The following is a 19,280-nucleotide window of genomic DNA, read 5'->3' as shown; positions in this document are numbered from 1 at the left end:
GAAGTACTGCCCTCCAGAAGACAAAAACAGAAGTCTGCAGCGCACTTCTCCCAATTCCTCTCTCTAATCTATGCTGCTGGGCTGGGTGAGAGACCACTGGGCTGGTCTCCTGCGGTTCCCAGCACTGTCAGCTGTGTCACACTGATCTCCAGTCCTTAATCCAAAACATGGCACCTCCACATGGCACCTCCTCATGGCCCCACCAGCAAGAGTCTTTCACTCCTTTTCTTCCCACATGATCTCGCATTGTCTCTGTCCCACATGGCGGCCTGCCTTTTTGTTTAAATACCAGCCTGGAACTTCCTCTGGTAACACATTTCCGAATAGCTTCAATTTAGAATGGAAATAGACACAGTTTTGAAATTAGTAAAGTTTTATGTCCTCTGCAATAGTCAAAACTTAGTCTAACTTTAGTCATTATCTTTGTTAAAGCAATTATATTATACTAAGTTTGTTCATTGGTTTAGCTATAAACATTTTGTAGCAAGTAATGGAATGAAAGAATGATGTGTTATAAAAGAATTTTATTTTATTATTTTTTTAATCCTCGCCCAAGGATATATTGATAGTTGGGGTTTTTTGTTGTTGTTGTTGAAAGATATGTTGATTAGTTTTTTTGGTGGTGTTTTGTTTTTAGAGAAAGAGGAAGGGGGAGGAGGCAAGGGGGTTGGAGAGAGAGAGAGAGACAGACAGAAAAGCATGGATGTGAAAGAGAGAAGTATTGATCAAATACCTCCCATACCTGCCCAACAGGGGATTGGACCTGCAGTCTAGGTATGTGCCCTGACCAGGGATTGAACCTGCATGGTGCATGGGATGATGCTTCAATCAACCAAGCCACCTGACCCCATGGCCTTATAAATGAATGTTAAATATCACTATACATAAACCCAGCCCTCATGGTCAGTTTAGAGGGACAGAAGGCGAATTCCCTTAAGTTTCCTATTTCCCTAAGAAAACAGTAAAAGAATAGAACCTGTTGGAAGTTTCTAGAGGAGAAACATTTGCTTCTTTCTGCTACCATCTTCTAAGAACTGGAGCCCACTGTGCTGTAGGACAATTCTGCTTATTCAGCTTCCTGTCGCCTATTCATCCCCCCCTCCTCTTTTTTTTTTTTTTTTTTTTTTTTGCACGCTTGTTTCCCCCCATTACCATAATAGTATTTACCTTCCAGATTCCTAGGCATATACTTTATGGTTTTGTAGCTCTTCTAAATCATTATTTTAACTGAAATTTTACATATTTTCTCTATATAGCTGGTACTTTGGTGTTCTTTCTCTGTTATTTAATGTAGCCTTTATTTACTGATTTCTGATAGCCCAAGTATGTTGTTAGAATTTTTCTTCTTTGTTAATATGTACTCTTCATATTTATTACTGCAGAATTTATGGTGTTAAGAGGTCATCATATTTAATGTTTTCTTTCAATGAAGAATGAGCATAACTTTGAAACTTCCCAAAGGGAAAATTATTTGTGTGGTTTATAAATTTATCAGGACTGTACAGTTTCTAGTATATCATATTTTAACTTTCTAAAATTTAGCAACTAAGCCCTTCTAATGGGGTAATTTTCATATTTTTTGGTATATCTTGGGAAATAGTAGGGCTTGTAAGAATTTTCTCTGCACCCAAATTTATTTGTTTGATGTGATGTTTTATATTTTTATAGTTGTAAAAATTACAGCAGTAATAGCTCATTTTAGATTATCTCTAACATACTGTAGACCAGTGCTTCTCAAGCTTTTTGTGGTAAAGTATCCCTTTTAAAAATTTCCAATTCATTGAGGATTGACATTTTTGTAAATACAATACAGATGAATTAAGAAATACAAAATACAGGTCCTACTTTTTATTATAAGATTCATCAATATAAAAATATTCTGTCAAATTGCTGTAGAAAATTCTAAACACTTATTTTTAATTTGTTTCACAGAGCAGTAGTAAATAGTTCATGGAGTAGTAACAAATACTTTACAGGCTAGCAGTGATCTGTAGACCGTACTTTTTTGTAACATCTATTGCCTGCTATTTGTAATGTTTAATGTTACTTCAGAAGCATTAGTCAGTATGATGAATAGAAGTTATCCTTTAAAATATATTTTTCTGGTTTTCCTTTTCAGAACCGAGAGCTCCAAATCATGAGAAAGCTAGATCACTGTAACATAGTCCGATTGCGTTATTTCTTCTACTCAAGTGGTGAGAAGGTAGGTCTTGCAGAAAGTATATACTGAATATTGTGATAGACTTGTTCTTCTAGAAATATTTCCCTTTTCCCAAGTGAAACAGTTTTGCTAGCTGAATGAATGAAAGAATTTCAAAACACAGGCCCTATTGATACTGAGCTCAAGGTATGATCATTGATCATTATTAGTTATATCAGGAAGATGTTAAAAGAAAGGAATGATTTTTAAAGAATTTTCTTCCTTTTTTAAACTTCTGTGGTTCTAAAGCAAATTTAAATATATATTTTAACCTTTATGCCCTTTATGGGCTTCTGGAGCCCCGTGTTACTTCACCTATTTATTGGAGGGAGGGAGGAAAACGATGTCATTTTGTTAAGTTGAAATATTGGGCGGGGAAGGGAAAGGAGGAAGACTTCAGTAGGACCAGAATGAGACTTAAACATTAGGAGGCTGGTTTAACCTATCCCTTGCTGGGGAAAATTTGGAAAATGTGTAAGATTTCACAGCTTGTTAGAAGTGGTCACTATTTATGGTCACATTTAATTCTAGAAAAGCAAAGGATAATGAAGGAACACTTTGTGCTGTGAATTCCCTCTTCTACTCCCCCTTCCCCTTGGTCTTTCTCTTCAGAAGATGTAATAACTAATGTTTGAATTGGCAGCACAGAAAATTAGTTTCTTCTGTTTTATGATGGTCTTTTTCTTTCTGTGTGTTCATTGTCCCTTCTTCCCAGATTCAGTTGTTTTTTACATTATTTTCCTTCAATTAGGGTGAAGGGACAGGACAAATAACAAAACATTTAACCTGTTTGGCTAAATAAATATGACTTTGGACAAGTTCATTTGCTATTTTGGACCTCAGATATCATGTGTATATTATCTAAAGTCCTTAGATCCATAATACCTCTTGATTTCTAGCCTAGTATTCTTTTTACTTCACATGCCTATGTCCCAATGTAATCATGTTCAATTATTTTCCATTAAATTTTATTTAGATTATTTTTTAAGAAATTCTTTTTTTCATGACAGAACCTGCAATATGGGAAGGCAACCTATATATTAAACCAGCATTGTAACATACTTGCCTGCAGATAGATAATTGGTGTGTGTGTGTGTGTGTATGTACGAGATAGCTAACATTTTAACAATCACATTGGTTCTTTAGTGACCCTCGTTTTTCAAGTGCATCCCTGCCTTTAATTTTAAATGATTCTTCCATTTGTAGTAGGGACTATAAATCTTCATAAGTATTTGAGCTCCTTTGTTTCTAAAGCCAGTTACTTGATTCATGCCATATTTTTTTAACCAAGCAAACTGCCTGTGATGTCCTTCATTTTTCTGTCCCTTCTCAAATAAAATTAAGGAGCATTGTCATGTTTGTAGCACTCTTCTAATGGAATTTTGCATCCTCATGACTTTTTGTGATGCTAGACATTATAGTATCTCAGGGAGGAAAGTAAAGTTCAGAATTATTTGTTCCATGTACCACTGGATTAAATGCAGATTCGTTTGCAAAGGTCTCCTTACAAAGCCCCTAAACATTTTCTCTTGATTACTTAATTTATATTACTTTCCCTATATGCCAGGTACTGTTTTAGCACTTTACAAATATTAACTCATTTAACTCTTAATGAAGATAAAGAGAAAGGGAAAACGTTTGAATGTAAAGCTCTATTTGTGATGGCACCTAAAGGCTACCTGTGCAGTTTTGGTTTGGTGGAAGCCCCCATCACAGTCTGCCCTTGTAGTTACTTAATCCTGCCTTGGGAGTAAAAATGGACCAACTGTTTTCTGTGTATTCCAAAGGATGATTTTCCTCCCTGCTGCTGTGCACCGCAAGCTGCTTATTTATCTTAAATAGTCTTTCAGGTAAAGAGTAATTGAGAAGTCATTAAGAGAGATTAACCAGAGAACAGAGAACCTGTCTATTGTAAAAAGAAAATATACTTTCTAATATTTTATTTATCTCAGTACTTTCTCTTTAGCATTGTAAATTTTACAAAGTGAAAAAAGACACGTCTTAATTTTGGATAGTTCAATTTAAAAAATAGAAAGAAAAGTAGTGATTATTGCTAAAAAGTAAAGGAAGGTTTTCTGAGGATATGCAGAAATACACAGGTTTAGGATCTCCCATAATACTCTAGCCACCAAAAGGATAATTTCTTCTTGGCCTACTCATGATCTCCACTTCTTTGCTTCTGAACTGTTCTGGCAGGACCAACATGTCACTCAAGAGACCAGGTATTAAACTAACACATCCCATATGAGATGGGTTCTATACTAGGGTTGAGAGCTCAGGTTTGTTTTTATTAGTTCTAACTCTCCAGGAGTAGGTTACTGAGAGTGAACTAAGAACTTTTTGTTTAGAAAAGGGATGTAATGTCTTACAAAATTCTTACAAATCCTTACAGGTGATTTCTCTCTGAATGTGACAGCCCTATATGAGGTAGGCATTTTTCTAACAGAAGCATTATGTATTACCTATGTATATATTAGAAGAGTTTTGGGAAATGAAATAATAAATAGTTTGAGATGCCTCTGAGACTTGAAAATAGAGCTATCCAGTAGACAAGTACATGTATGACTTCATAGGTGGAGGGGTCACTAAATGGAGGACTGACATGACAAGTTCTGGTAGACAGGATACAGGGTATGTAGCCACGTGGTAGAGCTCTTAGTGGGTTGGAAAGGAGGGAGAGGGCATGTTGTTTGAGGCCAGGACAGCGAAGAGCCAGCAGTTTGCTGGTATTGCCTTCTAGTCCCAGAATATGTTAAGAGGGCTGCAAAGAAGCCAGTATCTTTGGGTGGGATCCAGGTTTTGTCAATGGCAAGGCAGTTAAAAGAACCCTCTGTAAAAAGACTGGGATTTAAAACTCCATAAAGAGTTTCTTTTTGGCATTTCAGAGAGCTAAGGAGAAGCTCTGGGCAGAAGATCAATGGTAAGAACATGGTAAGATCAATGGTAAGGAGGCTTGAGAAGGCAATTAAAGGATTGAGCTGAAGGTATTGTGAGGATGAGAAAAAAGAATTTAGTGTTTCAGGATTATAGGCTTGATAGACTTGGTTAGGTTCCATGGATGAGTTCAACTGTATATGGGAACATTTTGTAATCCTATCATCATCATCATCATCATCGCCATCACCATCTGGACTCATTCTCTTGCCATTTTCTACCTCTTTTTCTAAGCCTTTTCTCTCTTTTCTCTCTTCTGTCTCTGCATACTTTCTGGGTTTCTGTCCCTTTCATTCTTGTCTCTGGGTCTCTGTCTTCTGCCTCTGGATTTCTCTCCCTCTCTCTTAGTCCATGTCACCCCTCAGATATTTCCCCCCATTACCTAACTCTGGTGTATGGCTGCCTGGCTGTGTCTCTGTCTGTCTCCCTCTCTCTATTGGCTGTTTCCTGTATGCATCTCTCAACCTCTTTCTCTGGGTTTCTATACCTCTCTTCCATTGGGTTTCTACCCATCTTACTCCCTTTCTTTGAACATGTAATTCTTTCTAAATCTTTGGGTTCTCAACTGTTCTGGGTCTTCCCCATTATCTTTCTTGACATCTCTCCTCTCAGCCTCTATTACCCACCCTCTCTTTTTGAAAACTTTAAAGAGGAAATGTTTTCAATCACTATCCTGACTTTTAACTTCAGTTCTATACATTTCATTCCATGTGTACATGTTCTACATGTTTGTAGGAGCAATTTTTTATAAATGTATTAAATATTCAGTAGCCTAAAACCTTTCCCTTATTGTCTCACAATATTTGTACTTACTGGTTATATAAGCTAAACTACCCAGGGCCTCATCATCATTTTTGCCTATAACTACTTTTTAGCTTCGGGTGAAGTTAAAGTAGGTTTGCTGTAATATTTGTCAAATATTTCCACTGACCACAGTTTGAATGGTCATGTATATTGGTGACCTCTTTATTGTGCTTTACCCTGTCATTTTAAAGGCTTTTCTTTAGGGATTATAAATAACCAACTTTTAGCTTCTACTTAGGGGAAGGAATGGCCAATATAACTAGAAGAGGGAGGAGTGAAGTCAGGACAGAGACTACAGATATGACCTAATTAGTCTTTGTCATAATCTGCTGGTTGGAATCATTGATGTTTGCTGTAGTAACCAGAGCATCATGTAATCAATTAGTATAATCTAAGTTACCCAGTAGGTTTTATTAACTCTGGTTTAGTAGAGTAGTAGCACTCTTTCTCCTTGAACAGAGACAAATGGGATTTTTTAATGTTTTGAAAGACTGGGCTTATAGTACTTTCGTGACTTGTAAGTATCACGTAGAATAGGGTTTTTGTTTTGTTTTTAGTATTGATATTTGGTGGTAGAAACTCCTTTCCCTCTTAATGAAATTTCATGAACAACCCCTGTTTTGTAGATAGAAAGATAAAAAGCAAAGTTGCCTTGGTTGAAACTGGGGTGTGGGACCAGCTCACTTTGCCTTCCTTGAGTTGCTCACCTCTGTAGAACCCCAGTCCTCTGAAGGATGTGAATAGTTTGTAAACCACGTTGTGCCTTTACAGGAGCCTTAAATTTTATCCAAATCAATTGATTGTCTTCTTTAGAAAGTTTTCTATAAGTAACTTTATACATACAATATTTTACCTGTGGTTTATTATAGATTGATTACTTGAATAATAAAGACATAGCCTTCCTTAAATACAACTCTCCCTCTACTTATGTGAGACAGTTTAAATAGTAAGGATGGCAGATTGATTTTATTCCTTATACCAGCTTTGTTTTATTGATGGTAACTGTGTGGAGGGCTGTGTGCAGAAGGGGAAGATTGTATCACTGTTCTGGGATCAGAGATAAGAATGCAGTGCTTGACTATGTCCCTTGGCCACTAGTCCTGGAGGGGAAAGTATAGAAGTAAATCTATTCTGAAAAGTAAAGAGCACTGGCTTTGCAGCCAGAAATATTTGGGTTTGCATCTTAGTTCTGCCACTTGATAGCAGCATGACTGGGCAAGATATTTACCTTTATAAACCTTTTATAAACTCTTCAGATCTATACAGACGGATTTTGTAATGCAAAAATATAATAATGGTTATTAAGTGCTTATCATAGTACCTGGCATATAATTAACACTTAATAACCATTAATTTACTACATACTTTACAAATTATTGTTTAATAATAACAAATACATATTGCACTTGCTATGTGTCACACATTACTCCAAGCCTTTTACATGTACTTCGTAACTCACTTAAATCTGACAACAACCCAGTGAAGAATAGGTACTGTTACAATCCCCATTTTATAGAAGAAACTGAGGCAATCACAGTTACGTAAGTTACCTAAGATATTTAGCCTAGAATGTAGAGTTCTTTGGAAGCAGTGTATTAGAGATGTAACATTTAAAAATATCTTAATAATGATTGCTGAACAACATGAGATTGATTATACAGTTCTTTGGAGACCTTTAAGAAGATAGTACTTAGCCTTTTGTTGCATAATAATGTAGTAGCAGTAATAATAATAGCCAAAACATTCATGGTGCTTACTATATGCCAGACATTAATCTAAATACTTTATTCCCTCCCTCCCTCCCTTCCTTTCGTCCCTCTATCCTTCCCTCCCTTCCTTCCCTCCCTTCCTTCCTTTGAGCTCGAAGAGGATTGTTAATTCTTCTTTCAGTGTTAGAATTTACCATTGAAATCATCTAGGCCTGGCTTTTACTTCCTGGGAAGTTTTTGATTACTGATTCAATCTCTTCTTGGTACATTGGTTTGTTGAGATTTTGTATGTCATCTTAAGTCAGTATAGCAATTGGTGTGTTCCTAGAAATCTTTAGATTACTTTAGGTTATCTAATTTGTTGTCACACAGCTGTTTATGGTATTCTATTATTCTTTTATTTCTGTAATGTCAGCAGTATCCTCACTTTTATTTTGATTTTAGTTATTTATGTCTTACTATTTTTTCTTTGCTAGTCTAGCAAAAAGTTTGTGAATCTCTGGTCTAATCTTTATTATTTCCTTCCTCTGCTAACTTTAGGTTTAGTTTTCTCTTTTTCTAGTTCTTCAGGATGTAAAGTTAGGATATTGATTTGAGATCTTTCTTATTAATGTAAGCATTTACAGCAGTGGATTTTCCTCTGAGAGCTGTCTCTACTGCCTCCCATAAATTTTGGTGTGTTGTATGTTTGTTTTCATTTCTCTCTTAAGTATTTTCTAATATTTTGTTTGTTTGAGAGTGTGTTGTCTAATGTCCTCTTTGACCTATTGACTGTTTAGAGTGTCTTGTTTAATATCCAGACATTTATGGTTATTTTTTGTTTGTTTTCTTTTTGTTACCGATTTCTAGTTTCATTCTATTGTGTTTGGAGAAGATGCTTCATATGATTTGTCTTTTTAAATTTCTTGAAATTTGTTTTGTGACCTAAATATGGACTCTCCTGGATAATACCCCATGTTCATTTGAGAAGAATATGTATTTTTCTATTAGGCCTAACTGGCTTATAATGTCATTCAGGCCCTCTATTTTTTTATTGCTCTTCTATCTAAATATTCTGCTCATTATTGAAAATGGTATATTAAAGTCTCCAGCTATTATTATAATATTTCTTCCTTCAATCCTATAATTTTCTCCATACATTTGGGACTCTCTTGTTTGGTGTGTGTATATGTATATAATAATTTTATCTTCTTGATGGATTTTCCCTCTTATCAAAATATAATGTCTTGGGTGCGTTTTATTATTTTCTTGCCACTGCCCTGGCTAGACCCTTCAGTACAGTGTTGAAAAGATACAAAGCTGACATCTTTGTTTGTTCTTATTTTAGAGGGAGAAAAGTATTTAGTTTCTTTATTTTTAAGTATTATGTTAGCTGTGGATATCATCTGTTATCAATGTCATCTATCCATTGAAGGGAAGTTCCCTTGTATTTCTGGTTTGTTGAGTACTTTTATCATGAAAGGTTGTTGATTTTTGTCAAATTTTTTTTCCATCTGTTGAAATGATCATGTGGTTTTTGTTCTTCATTATGTTAATAAGGCATTTTATATTAATTTTTTACCCTTTTTATTGAATTTATTGGGATGACACTGGGTAAAAAATTATACAGTTTTCAGGTACACAATTCTACAACACATCATCTGTACACTGTATTGTGTGTTCACCACCCCAAGTCTCTGTCCATTGCCATTTATCCTCCCATACCCTCTTCCACCTTCCTCCATCACCCCTCCCCAAAATCACCACACTGTCATGCCTATGAGTTTTTTTTCTTCTTGGGTTTGTTTGTTTGTTTCTTTGTTTCTTTGTTTTTTGCTCAGTCCTTTCACCCAGCCCGCTACCTAGCACCACCTACCTCCCCACAGCTGTTAGCCTGTTCTCTGTTTATGGGCCTATCACTGTTTTGCTTGTTAGTACCTTTTGTTCCTTAGATTCCACGTATGAGTGAAATCATACGGTATTTGTCTTCATCTGACTGGCTTATTTCACTCAGCATAATGTTCTCCAGGCCCATCCATACTGTTACAAAGGGTAAGATTTCCTTCTTTTGTATGGCCTAGTAGTATTCCATTATGTAAATGTACCACAGCCTTTTTATCCACTCATTTATTGATGGACACTTGGGCTGCTTCTAAATCTTGGTTATTTTAAATAATGCTGCAAAGAACATGGGAGCATATATATTCTTTTGAAGTAATGTTTCAGATGTCTCTGGATAAATTCCCAGACTGGAATTACTGGGTTATAAGGTAGTTCCATTTTTAATTTTTTCAGGTAACCCTGTTATATACTATATACCTACTTAGTATTTCTGGAACTAATCCCTTTTGGTGGTCATGGCGCATAATAATTTTTATATTTTGGTAGACTGTATTATTTTACAAGATTTTCACCTCTGTATTCATAAGGGATATTGATTTGTAGTGTTCCACACACCCAACCCACCCCTCAGTGACTTTGTCTGATTTTAATGTTGGCCTCATAGAATGAATTGAGAAGTGTTTTTCCTCTTCTGTGTTTTTAAGGTTTTTGAAGAATTAGTATTAATACTTCTTTAAAACTTCGGTAGATTTCTCCAATGAAGCCATTTACACCTGGGCACTTTCTGTAGGAGGTTTTTAAATTACTAATTCAATTTCTTTACTTATAATAGTGAATGTAGGTGTTCTATTTCTTCTTTTGTCCATGTTGGTAATTTGTTCATTTCATCTAAGTTATCCTATTAGCATAAAGTTATTTATACTTTTCCCCTTAATATTCTTTTTATTCTTGTAAGATCAGTGAACTGACTTTTGGTTTTATTGACTCCACCTCTCCCCCAATTGCTTTTCTGGTTTTTTTTCTTTTTTTAAGTATATTTTATTGATTATGCTATTACAGTTTTTCCCAGTTTTTTTCTCCCTTTTATCCCCTCACCTCCCTGCAACCCCTAATCCTCCAGTATTCCCCCTACCCCCTTAGTTCATGTCCATGGGTTACAGATATAAGTTCTTTGGCTTCTCTGTTTCCTATAATATTCCTAACCTCCCCCTGTCTATTTTATGCCTACCATTTATGCTTCTTATTCCTTGTACTTTTCTCCCCCATTCCTCCCCTCCCCCTTCACACTGAAAACCCTCGATATAGTCTCCATTTCTCTAGTTCTGTTCCTATCCTAGTTGTTTGCTTAGTTTTTGTTTTTTTTAGGTTCAGTTGTTGATAGTTATGAGTTGGTTGTCATTTTACTGTACATGTTTTTTATCTTCTTTTTCTTAGATAAGCCCCTTTAACACTTCATATAATAAGGGTTTGGTGATAATGAACTTCTTTCATTTGACCTTATCTGAGAAGCACTTTATCTGCCCTCGCATTATAAATGAAAGTTTTGCTGAATATTGCAATCTTGGATGTAGGTCCTTGCCTTTCATGACTTCGAATATTTCTTTCCAGCCCCTTCTTGCCTGCAAGGTCTCTTTTGAGAAATCACCTGACAGTCTAATGGGAACTCCTTTAGGTAACTGTCTCCTTTTCTCTTGCTGCTTCTAGGATTCTCTCCTTCATTTTAATCTTGGCTAATGTAATGATGATGTGCCTTGGTGTGTTCCTCCTTCAGTCCAACTTCTTTGGGACTCTCTGAGCTTCCTGGACTTCCTGGGAGTCTATTTCCTTTGCCAGATCGGGGAAGTTCTCCTTTATTATTTGTTCAAATAAGTTTTCCGCTTGTTGCTCTTTCTCTTCTCCTTCTGGTACCCCTATAATTCAGATGTTGGAATGTTTAAAGGTGTCTTAGAGGTTCCTAAGCCTCTCCTCATTTTTTTGAATTCTTGTTTCTTCATTCCTTTCTGGTTGGATGTTTCTTTCTTCCTTCCGGTATACATTGTTGATTTGAGTCCCAGTGTCTTTCCCATCACTGTTGGTTCTCTGTACATTTTCCTTTATTTCACTTAGCATAGCCTTCATTTGTTCATCTAATTTGCGACCAAATTCGACCAATGCTGTGAGCATCCTGATTAGCAGTGTTTTGAACTGTGCATCTGATAGGTAGGCTATCTCTTCATTTAGTTGTATTTTTTCTGGGGCTTAGATCTGTTCTTTCATTTGGGCCATATTTTTGTTTTGTCTTGATGTGCCTGTTATGTGGTGAGCAGGGGAGCCTTAGGTATTCACCAGGGTGGGGCAACCCATGTCACTGTGTTGCGACACTGTATGTGGGGGAGGGGTCCAAGAGGGAACAAGGGTGCTTGCTCCTCTCTGTCGGATTTCAGTCACTTCTGCCGCTTCCCCCAAGCAAGTCGAGCCCTTCTAGTGCTGATTCCCGAGTGGGTGGGTTTGTGTACGATCTAGGACCCTGTGGGTCTCTCCAATGAACTCTCCTGTGAGGCTGGGAGTTTCTCCCACTGCCACCTCACCCCCACAGTGTTTTCAATCAGAGGTTTGAGGCTGTATTTCCCAGCTCTGGGGCCCTGTGTTGCGCAGTCCGTCCTGCTCCCCAGTTGCTTCTCCCGGTTTCTCTGTTTGTGAAAGTGGGACCACCCAGTCTGCAATCCGCTGCCTCGCAGGCCAGCTCAGCCTTGTGCGCCCTGCTCCACAATCCACTGCCTTGCTGAGTCCTCTGGCTGATGCCTTGCCTTGAGTGCCCTCTACCTGGCTGCCTGATTCTGCCCCTCCTGCTGGTCCTGATGAACGTGTCTTCTTTAACTCCTTGGTTGTTGGACTTGCATACAGTTCGATTTTCTGTCAGTTCTGGTTGTTTTTTGTTTTTAAATTGTCCTTCTTTTGGTTGTGCGAGGAGGCACAGTGTGTCTACCTACACCTCCATCTTGGCAGGAAGACTTTTTTAATCTTTTATTTTACTCTGTTCTAGTTTTTATCATTTCCTCCTGCATCTGGCAGTGGGTTTATTTTGCTCTTTTCTCTCTCTAATTTATTAATGTACATAGAAGTTAAGGTTATTGATTTGAGGTCTTCGTCATGTCAATTATTGGTCAAAGTCTGTACTGAAAGTCCCCTTAGCCAGTTATATTTCTATTCTTTACCAGTGAATGTGTGTGAGTGGCTTAACTGCTGCTATCCTAGTTTAGGGAGTTCGTATTTATTTTCCGCGTGTTGAACCAGGGACTCTAGTAGCTTGGGATTTCTGGTCTTACTGCATCTGAGAGGATGCAACTTTGGGCATTCACAGTCTTTCTGACTGTCGGGGATGAATGTGATTTTACTTCCCAGGAGCTACTCGTGGGTTAGAGTAGCTTATTGTGCAGTCTCTGGTCAGAAGTTGCATGTAAGCCATTTGTGCCAGGGAAGCTTCTGCTGTGTGTTGATGGCCCAGGAATGATACAAGTTTGTGCCACATTCTGTTCAGCCTAGCCAACACCTGTGCACATCCTTACTGACCTCCAAAGTTGACCTTGATTCCAGGTAGGCTCTTTTTGGCTGTCTCCTTCCTTGGTTCTCTATATTATACTTCTCGTGCCTTGCCTTTTTTGCTTGTGTCAAGGATTTACCTGCCTTCTCTTAATTGCTCTCCACGAAGTTCTCCATTGGTTTTACATAATGTCCAAAGGCATAAAGTTCTCCCTACTGTGGATCAGTCTCTTTTGGCAGAGCACATAGCCTGCCTTGCCCTCTGGACAGCATTCCTGTTTCCCTGCACTAGAACTGAGAATGAGGACTGACTTTCCCAAGAGTAACACCCCCACTTTATGAGTGGGCGCTGGAGGAGAGGCAGTGGCAGCCCCTGGTCTTCACACTTAACTGCTATCATGGGAGCTCTGCCCTATGAGCAAGTTGAGGATGAGATTCACAAGGCCCAAGCCTGCTATATCTGGAGTGGAGCTTCTCTGGCTTAACTGTGAGGACTGGGTAGGGAAAGGAAGACAGTCTTCTTGCCTGTGCTCCACTATATACATCTTTCGCAACATGGGACACAGCCTGTCCCTTTTAGGGTGATATCAGAGCCCCATACTGGGAGTTGAGGGGAAAGGGAGCTATACTCCTCTTGGCCACATCTATCTGGTGGAGAGTGGTGGGTATGAATTCTCAAACATGGAGGTAGGATGGTAGGGTAAGGGATTGGATCTTTGCTAAAATGCCAGACTCTTGCTGTTCTTCCTGAGTTTTGTTGCTTCATTTGCAATATGCTCTGAGAAGAATTTCGTTACTTTCTAACAGTTAAATCATTCAGTTAAATTTTTGCTTTGCTGATGAGATGTCCTGAGTTTGTTACTCTGCCATTCCAGACTACTCCCCATTACTATTTTCTACAGTTTGTTCATGGACTGTTTATTGAAATTGTGATGCTAGGTAGAAAAGATGAATAAGGTAGAGGCTTCCAACTATAGTGGGTACATACTAAGGTGTAAAAGAATAAATAGTATCAAGTAAGCATTCATTGATTATCTTCTTTGTTTTGATTATATACTTTATCAGTAAAAGATTTTAAGCCAGCACAATAAATTAGTAACATTGTATTAATACATTTTAAAACAAATAATTTAAAAATATAAATATGTTCTATATTATTTTTATCAGATTCAAATTCTTAGAGATATTCTTTTGATTAACTGTAGAGATTGTTATATGTCAATCATGAATAAAAATACTTATTTTTCTTTGAAAATCTTGTGATTTATAAAATACTCTTTCTGTGTATTTTATGCATTTTTCTCATTTAATCATCAGTGCTACAAGATAATAGTATTATTTTGTAAGTTTTATCATTGAGAAAATTTAAGTCTGGTGTGATTAGAGAATTTGCTCAGTGTTATATAACTAGTAACCACAGGAGCCACTTTCAAATGTAGATTCTTCAACTATAAAGTCTGTGCTCTTTCCCTGCCCTGCCCCTCCCCCGAGTCAAGGACATGCTTCCTGATTTTAGAGAGAGGGGAAGGGAGGGAAAGAGAAGGGGAGAGAAACATCTATGGGTTGCCTCTGGTACATGCCCAACCAGGGACGGAACCTGCACCCTAGGCATGTGTCTGACCAGGACTCAAACCCACAACCCTTTGGTTTATGGGACGACACTCCAACCAACTGAGCCACACCGACCAAGGCAAGTCTGTGTTCTTTCCAGTCACCTAGTCTCTCTTAATTCTTAAAGTTCACTTCATTTCAGTGTATTGGCACTGTATAGAGTTTTAGGAACAAAAACAAAGTATAAGGTTTGTCTTAATGAATTTGAGAAGGACAAAAAATATATACTACAGATTGATACATGGTTTAACAGTTTTATGTACTATCAACAGAAGTAGTATAGAGGAAAGTAATAAATTACTCAGCGAGCTAGCAGGGAATTAATTATATAGAGAAGATGCTTATCTAGGGATTTGAAGACTAAATAGGGGCTATTTAGACAAGTAGTACATAGTAGATGTGTGTCAAGTTCGAAGTACAGGATGTTTTTGAAAGGCTTGGTGGAGTTAAACAGCATGGTCTGTGTGGAGGAGTTACAAGTATTTTGAAATTTCTTTTATATGAAGTATGAGAGTGTGGGGATAGTAGTGGGAGTTGAGGGAGGGCAGGTAGAAGTAAGTTCCTAAGTGATTGTTTGGAAGCAGGTCAGCCTCTATTAATGTATTTAATTAAATTAAACCCCAAGCTATAGAAATGGGGGGGGGTGTATGCTGTGCAGAACTGTAGCTAAATATACACAGTAGTCCCCCATTATCTGCAGGGATATGTTCCAAGACCCCCAGTGGATGCCTGACACTGTTAGACACTACCAAAAAACCTCTATACTCTGTAATGTTTTTCCTTATACATAACATACCTTTTCACTTTTGCATATACAGATTGCCAGCATCACTACTCTTGTGTTTTGGGGTCCTTGTTAAGTAAAATAAGGGTTACTTTAATGCAAGCAGCTGCAGTCAATCAAATGATCAAATAACCAAGACAGCTAACAGGGGGGTAGCCCATACAGCATGGATATGCTCCTGGACAAAGGGATGATTCACATCCTGTGTAGATGGAGTGGGACAGCACGAGATTTCATCATATTACTCAGAACAGCATGATTTAAAACTTACAATTGTTTATTTCTAGAATTTTCCATTTAATATTTATGGACCACAGTTGACCCTGGGTAACCAAAACTGCAGAAAGTGGCAAAGAACGGATAAAGGACTCTTGTCTATGGTCAAGTTTAGAAAATATAGCTCTTTCCCCCTTTTCTTTTTTTCTCTTAGAGGTTGCCTAAATAAGTCCAATTTCATATCTTCCTTAATATTTTATATTGATTGCTGTTAAGGTAGTATATTCATTATCTTTATGAAACTTTTATTGATGAAACACTAACATTTTCAGTGGAATGTGACCTAGGGAACGAATATATAGATAATGCAAAATTCTTTAGGTGGATGAATTATCAAGACTTCATAAATTGTCAGTGTTGTAGCAGACAAGATGATAACTGTCATCTGCTTGAAAATGGGAATTTAGGAGGGTTTTTTGGAATAGCAATTACCAAGTTTATTTTTGTGTTATTTTAATATTTTGTGAAACTTAAATACTATTACATGCATATTATAAGAAAATGGAAACAAAACAGGATAGTAGATGAATGTAAATCTTTTTTAATCCCTAAATCCCCACATCTCCCTCCATAAAGGTAAACTTACTGTGTTTATAAATAAGTACATACAGCAGATGGTAATTCTGCTATATTATTTTGGAACATGGTCATCTTCTTTCTCAATAACATAGCAGAAATTTAAAACAGAACAACCAAAATGTATTTGATGAGAAAGATAGGCTTATGTGAATTTGCAAAATACTAGTCCAAAGATAATTTGAACCCCCATATTTCTCATAGTGTAGTAAATTAGAACATTCAACCTACAGCAAACATGGTTTTATTAACCTTTCTTTGATATGCTCTGCCTTGTTAATATTATGAATAAAATATACCGCCTAAAAATGAATATCATCTATGTCAAATGAAGCCTGAACTGTACAAAGTAGAGTAGAATTATCTTTATTGATGTTAATACAGTACTTCTGCTCTAACCTAATATGGCATTAGGTTTTTCATTAACATTGCATCAACACTGCATCTCAGTGTTGATTCCTTTTGAATTCTGGTCAGGTATACCTATCATTTATTTTCCAGAGAATTACTGTCAAATTTTAACTGTCATTCTACATAATAAATTGATACTTTATTTTAATCATAGGGCTTTATACTTATATTTGTTAAATTTTATATTGTGGGTTTGGCTTACCATTCCAGACTATTAGAGGGTTTTTACTTTCTTATTTGGTCTTCCATTTTAAGCCATTTTTGCTAGGTTTGTGTCAGCCTTAGGTAATTGTGTCGAAATCAGAAATTGTAAGCCACCTGCCAAATTCCCTCTGTGATGTGTTTTATTTCACTAGCATATTCTGTTAACACTTTTTTAAAAAATTAGAATGCTTTTAGTTAAGTCTTGTACAATCTCATTTACCAACTACTGCCCCTTTCTGCATTACACATTTTGGCTCCACACATTTATGTTTATTGTTTTACCATTGAAGATACTTACTTTTGCAGCCCCTAATAAATGAAATTATTTATGAAAATATTGATTGGGACAAGTGAAGGACAGAGCTTATAGCCCTACAACTAGAAACCTTCCTTGACCTTGGCATTTATTTTTAATTTTTCACTTTTGTTAATGATTGTTTAGCAAATGAATTAAATTGTAATACACATCTGTAATATGTAATACACACATCTGGTAATTAATAAACACGATCATGTAACTTTGTCAAATGATTTGTTAAAATTAAGAAACCTTGTAATCAAGTAATGGTTAACAAAGGATAGCTTCAACATCTATGTTAGTGACCTTTCTAAAATTCAAGACTCGCCATTCCTTGAATTCTACTTAACACAGCAATCCTTTTGACAACAGATTAGCGTTCTCTTCATTTATTTTCTTTATGGGACCTCACTTTCAGTTGGAACTGATCCTTGTCTAAATCTTGATCTCTGAAATTTTAAGAGAAGTCTTCAGCATTACTCTTGCTACCCTCAGTTCTGCATATGACTCATCTCTTTATTAAAAAAATAGGGGCATCAAACATTCACTCACTTTACTTACAGTTCTCCCTAGCACCTAATCACTTAACTAGTATTTTAGATGTACAGGAAGAAAAAAAAGTAGAATTGTTCCTTTCTAAAGATGATTTAAGAGTTAAAATTTAAGTCTATTTTATGTGCTTAAAGAACTTTATATATGTCCCTGGCTGGTGTGGCTCTGTGGATTGAGTGCCTGCCTGTGAACGGAAGGGATGTTGGGTTTGATTCCCAGTCAGGGCACATGCCTGGGTTACAGGCCAGGTTCCCCAGTAGAGGGCGCTCGAAAGGCAAACACACATTGATGTTTCTCTCCCTCTTTCTCCCTCCCTTCTCCTCTCTAAAACTAAATAAATAAAATCTTTAAAAAATTTTAAGTAAAATAAAAGTGCCTAATTTTTAAAAAAGAACTTTACATATGGATTATTTCTTACAATCTTAAAACAGTCTTTTAAACTAGATACCATCATTAGTATCATTTTATAGGGAACTGAGGGTTTTAGAGGTTAAGTAACCTGCTGCTGGTCACATAACTTATAGTAGCAGAGTTGAGACTTCTGTGTAGTTTTGTGTGACTCATGCTAACCTTGTCTCTTAATTACTACACTGTACAGCTTCTCTTTTTGTTCTCCTTTTCCTGTGATGTTTTAGAATCTTGCTTTCTCATCCCTTTTTTATAGTTTTATTCCATCCTTATCCATTCAGCCTACAAATAAATCTGGGTCTCCTTTAGCTGTCAATAAATACAAACAAAAAGTACATCAACAATTTTTCTTTGACTTGGTATCTCTAGATACCAGCTCTCAGCTCTCTCTCTACTTTCACTACAAGGGATTTTGTAAGAACAAACTAAATTGTCTGCTGTTTCTCACCTGCCATCTGATGAACCATAATATAACAGATCCAACCATCTTTTCAGTGCTTACCAGCCTGCCATTGAAATTTCAGCTTTGGATCTATTAATGCTAATACTTCCTTGTTTTTTTTATGCCTCTCTTCACTTTCTTTGTCTTTATTAAGTTATCCCCTAAAGTTGTCTTCTGCTTAAGTTAATTATGCTTTTCAGGATTCTGTATTCAGTTCTTACCCCAGCCTCTCACTGTACACATTCTTCTTGGGTGATTGAGTCTGTTCTCATAGTTCCAGCTATTGCCTAAATCTGTGGCTGTACTCTATCTACTATTATTTTTTTGAGGTTTGACTTATGTTTCCAACCACCTATGGAACATAGCAGCCTAAAATGTTCTGAGATTCATTCAGTGCCATTAATAGCCTAGTTACCCAAGTTCAGAGTTCAGAGACTATTGAATTATTTATTCCTAACTTCTCTGTTTCTCAGGTTCTCTATTACTCTCCTGTATAGCTAGCCAGTATACCTGTCCCCATCTACTTCCCTTTTTTAAAAGTCCTTTTTGCCTTACAGGGCCTTGGATTCCTGTAGGTTTCCAGATGTTTGGTTTTCATTCTCATCTTTCCAACTTCCCCCTTCTCTGTACCCATTTTTCACAGTGCTATTTGAGTTTAAAACCAACCTGTCAGGCTGTCATCCTTATTTTTAAATAATATCTATTGGCATCTGAACTAAAATTTATTCAGC

At 36.8% G+C, this 19,280-nt stretch overlaps 1 protein-coding gene across 3 annotated transcripts in view; it reads left to right on the top strand.

Moving 5' to 3' along the window:
* Positions 1 to 19,280, top strand: part of GSK3B (glycogen synthase kinase 3 beta) — a 225,783-nt gene that overhangs the window by 115,837 nt on the left and 90,666 nt on the right. For all 3 annotated transcript variants that reach the window (XM_028504613.2, XM_028504612.2, XM_036018141.1), the window contains one exon: positions 2,120 to 2,203. In XM_028504613.2, the coding sequence (XP_028360414.1) occupies positions 2,120 to 2,203 (84 nt within the window). The remainder of the gene's footprint in view (positions 1 to 2,119; positions 2,204 to 19,280) is intronic.

Source organism: Phyllostomus discolor, chromosome 2 (assembly GCF_004126475.2).
Source record: "Phyllostomus discolor isolate MPI-MPIP mPhyDis1 chromosome 2, mPhyDis1.pri.v3, whole genome shotgun sequence".
NCBI lineage: Eukaryota > Metazoa > Chordata > Mammalia > Chiroptera > Phyllostomidae > Phyllostomus > Phyllostomus discolor.
Note: the sequence above shows the minus strand (reverse complement) of the source record. Positions and strands in the feature narration are given on the sequence as shown.